This window comes from Crocuta crocuta, unplaced genomic scaffold (genome assembly GCF_008692635.1).
Source record: "Crocuta crocuta isolate KB4526 unplaced genomic scaffold, BGI_CrCroc_1.0 scaffold1099, whole genome shotgun sequence".
In the NCBI taxonomy this organism is placed as follows: Eukaryota; Metazoa; Chordata; class Mammalia; order Carnivora; family Hyaenidae; genus Crocuta; species Crocuta crocuta.
Window position 1 is genome coordinate 17,232 of NW_027526912.1, and position 3,686 is coordinate 20,917.

The window sequence follows — 3,686 nt, forward strand, 5'->3', positions numbered from 1 at the left end:
GGTGGAGGGGCAGAGAGGGAGACACAGAATTTGAAGCAGGCTCCAGGCTCTGAGCTGTCAGCACAGACCCCAACACGGGGCTCGAACCCATGAGTTATGAGACCATGACCTGAGATGTGAGACCATGGTCTGAGCCAAAGTTGGCTGCCCAACTGACTGAGCCACCCAGGTGCCCCAACCATCTTTCTACTCTTGAGAGCATGGTAGTGGTTAAGTGCTGACGCTGGTGTCACACACATTTTGATTCAAATATCTTATTTTTGACACATCATTTTGGACCATGGGATCAACCTCTGTGATGCTAAGAAGACTGAACTGTAAAATGTGATAGGAGTATTCCACCCAGTATGTGGCATGTGATAAGCATGCACTAAATGGGTGCTAGCATCATGTTTATTCCCTAAATGCATGAGATTTTAAACTTGCTAGTCATTTCTTGACTGTTCAGAGTATTTTGTGCAAAGGCAAGGTAAACATCCAACACAGTCCTTTTCAAACTCCAGTAGACAGCTTCCCTTCCTCCTTTCAGAGCATGTATCCATCTGTTTCTTTCACACGGTGGGTGGTTTGCATCAGGAGTCTATGCTTCCTGGTCCAATCACTGAATGTGAAGATTCTACTTGTCACAAAACTTTTGGATTTCACCTCCAAAATGCTTGAGTTCCAAAAAGAAGTTTTATCCAATTAATGCCACTGAGCAGCCATGTATCAGCAGAAGGTGTAAGTCACTGCCCCTCTTCTGGTCCCGCTGACTGAGATGAGCTCAGAGAACAGAGGTTCTTCGAAGAGGCTCTTCTATCAGATCCCTATGCCTTAGAATGATGGTGTCTCACTGGGTTCCATCTTAGGGCTTCTGTGTGTGGCCTCTAAGTCTGATTTAATTCCCAGCAAGGGAGCTGCCTGGCCTTTAGTGCAAAGACTATCAGAAGTCCTATGCTTAAGATCAGAGTCCATCAACTAGTACATGCTATGGAGTATGTGATTTCATACCTGTTTCCACTATAGTAACATGAAATAATTGACTTGGAATTTCTGCTTTACAGGCACTCAATTAATGCTTGCTAATTAATGTAATTAAGTGCATGTGGAAGACCTTCAAACATTGGAAAGTGTGGTATAAGTAGGTGACCATACATTCTGGTTTGCTTAGGAAAGTCTTGGTGTAGACCTATTGTTCTGGTATAATTATTATTTAACTTCTCTTTTCAGTCTTTAAAAAATTATTTTTAGAGAGAAAGGGAGAGTGTTTGGGGCAGAGGGAGAGAGAGAGAAATCTTAGGCAGGCTCCACGCTCAGTGCAGAGCCCAACATAGGACTTAATTCCATGACCCTGGGATCATGACCTGAACCAAACTTAAGAGTTGGATGCTCAACCAACTGAGCCACTGAGACACCCCTCTTTTCACTCTTAAAGTATGCTGGCTTGGATAATATACAATAGGGTAATCATATGTATGAGCATAGGTAGGTAAATCAAGCAGGTAGATGGGGCAATTTTGAAGCCCTGAAACAATTCCAAACATGGACCAGGATATTCTGCCAAACGAACGAAGGGCAGTAACAGCAGAATGGTGAAGAGTAGGATCTCTGACTATGGTGACAAAAGTCCCCAAGGCCACTCAGGTAGTAAATTATTGAGTTTAGAATCCAATTCAATATTTTTTTTTAGTTACAGAGCCCTAGCTCCTGATCAGTACTCCATAATGTGCTCAATAATTGTAAGCTCCAAGAAGGAAGAGGATTTCATATTTTATTTTCTGTTTTGTTCTCAGTGCCAAGAAAGAATCTGGAACATGGTCAAATAAGTGAAGAAATTTATGCTGGTCTCCTTTGAAGGAAATCTTATATGCTGTTGGAAATTTGATGCATTCTGTGACCACAATGGGGCAGATGGAGATTCAGACTGCAAAATGTGTGGTGTGTCTGAATTTTGATACAGTCTCCAGGGGAAACAGCATGTGGCTGTAATGTACACATAGTGATGATAACCACCATATCTCAGTCTCTGATCTTCTATCTCCAGGAGACATAAGAACAACATGAGGCGGGAGAACCAGAGCAGTGTGTCTGAGTTCCTCCTCCTGGGGCTCCCCATCCCGCCAGAGCAGCAGGGCGTGTTCTTCACCCTGTTCCTGGGCATGTACCTGACCACGGTGCTGGGGAACCTGCTCATCATCCTGCTCATCAGGCTGGACTCTCGCCTCCACACCCCCATGTACTTCTTCCTCAGCCACCTGGCCTTCTCTGATATCTCTTTCTCGTCTGTCTCTGTCCCAAAGATGCTGATGAACATGCAGACTCAGCACTTATCCATCCCCTATGTGGCATGCATTTCCCAGATGTATTTTTTCATACTTTTTGTCTGTCTGGACAATTTCCTTCTTGCAGTGATGGCATATGACAGGTATGTGGCCATCTGTCAGCCGCTCCACTACACCTCTGTCATGAAGGAGGAGCTGTGTGTCTTACTGGTGGCTGGATCCTGGTTCTTCTCGTGTGCCCATGCCTTATTGCATACTCTCTTTCTATCCCGCCTGTCCTTCTGTGCTGACAATACCATCCCTCATTTCTTTTGTGATATCACCGCCCTTTTGAAGTTGACCTGCTCAGACATCTCCCTCAATGAGCTAGTTATCTTCACTGAGGGGGGAGTGTTTGCTTTCCTGCCATTGTGTGCTATTTTGGGCTCTTATATTCGCATTGGGGCCACCATCCTAATGGTTCCGTCCATCAAGAGGATCTGCAAAGCCTTGTCCACCTGTGGCTCCCACCTCCTTGTGGTGTTTTTGTACTATGGGACTCTTGCAATGATTTACTTCATTCCTTCATCAAACAATTCCAAAGTCAAAGACATAATTGCTTCAGTTATATATGCAGTGGTGACACCCATGTTAAACCCCTTTATCTATAGCCTGAGGAACAGGGACATTAAATTGGCTCTGGGAGCACTTTATAGAGGAAAATTATTTTTTTCTAAGTAACAGTTACTCAGTTATGTTCTTACTTTTCCTAGTGATGCTTCTAGAGACATCTCCTTGAAAATTTGTGGAGGTGATTTTTGGAAATTGCAAAAATGGCCAAATTACTTTGCTGCCCCTTGTAAAAATATGATTTGTTTCCTTACCCACTGAATCTGGGCAGGGCTTGTTATTGACTTTGACTAATAGATTCAGTGAAAGTGGTGCAAGATTTCCAAGCCTATGTAGACTCTGTTCCTTCTCCTCCTGGCACCTTGAGACCACCATAAGAAACAGTCCAAGCTAAGGTGTGTGAAGATGGGGGGGGGGGACACATGGAGGAGGACCCAGATGCTCCAGCTAATAATCAACCAGCACCCAGGTGACCTGGTATGTGATAGCAGAGGCATGAGTGAGCCCTTGTTGAGATTAGTTTCCCAGACGAGAAACCCTATCCAGCTAACACATTCCCAGCCCAAACTGCAAGCCCATGGAATTGTCATATAAACAAGTGGTTGTTGTTTAAGCCACTTAAATTTTGGGATGATTTGTTATGCAGCAAAAGCTAACGGATACAGTGGCTACCCTTGTTTCTGGTGCCTTTCAAATTTTCCTTGATTTCAATGATCTCTCCCTCTTTTTGGATTCCTGCTTGGATTATATTCCCTGCCTATTTTTCTAGAACTTACTAAAAAACCATTCAAGTTATGATCTCCATAACCTATTGCC

The 3,686-nt window shown here is 43.8% G+C and overlaps 1 protein-coding gene across 1 annotated transcript; it reads left to right on the plus strand.

Annotated features, from left to right (window-relative positions):
* The first annotated feature begins 1,981 nt into the window (after positions 1-1,981).
* Positions 1,982-2,981, plus strand: LOC144221576 (olfactory receptor 1J4-like). The gene is given in 2 exon segments (XM_077752406.1): positions 1,982-2,007; positions 2,009-2,981. Coding segments are annotated over 2 exon segments (999 nt in total).
* Positions 2,982-3,686: the final 705 nt, after the last annotated feature.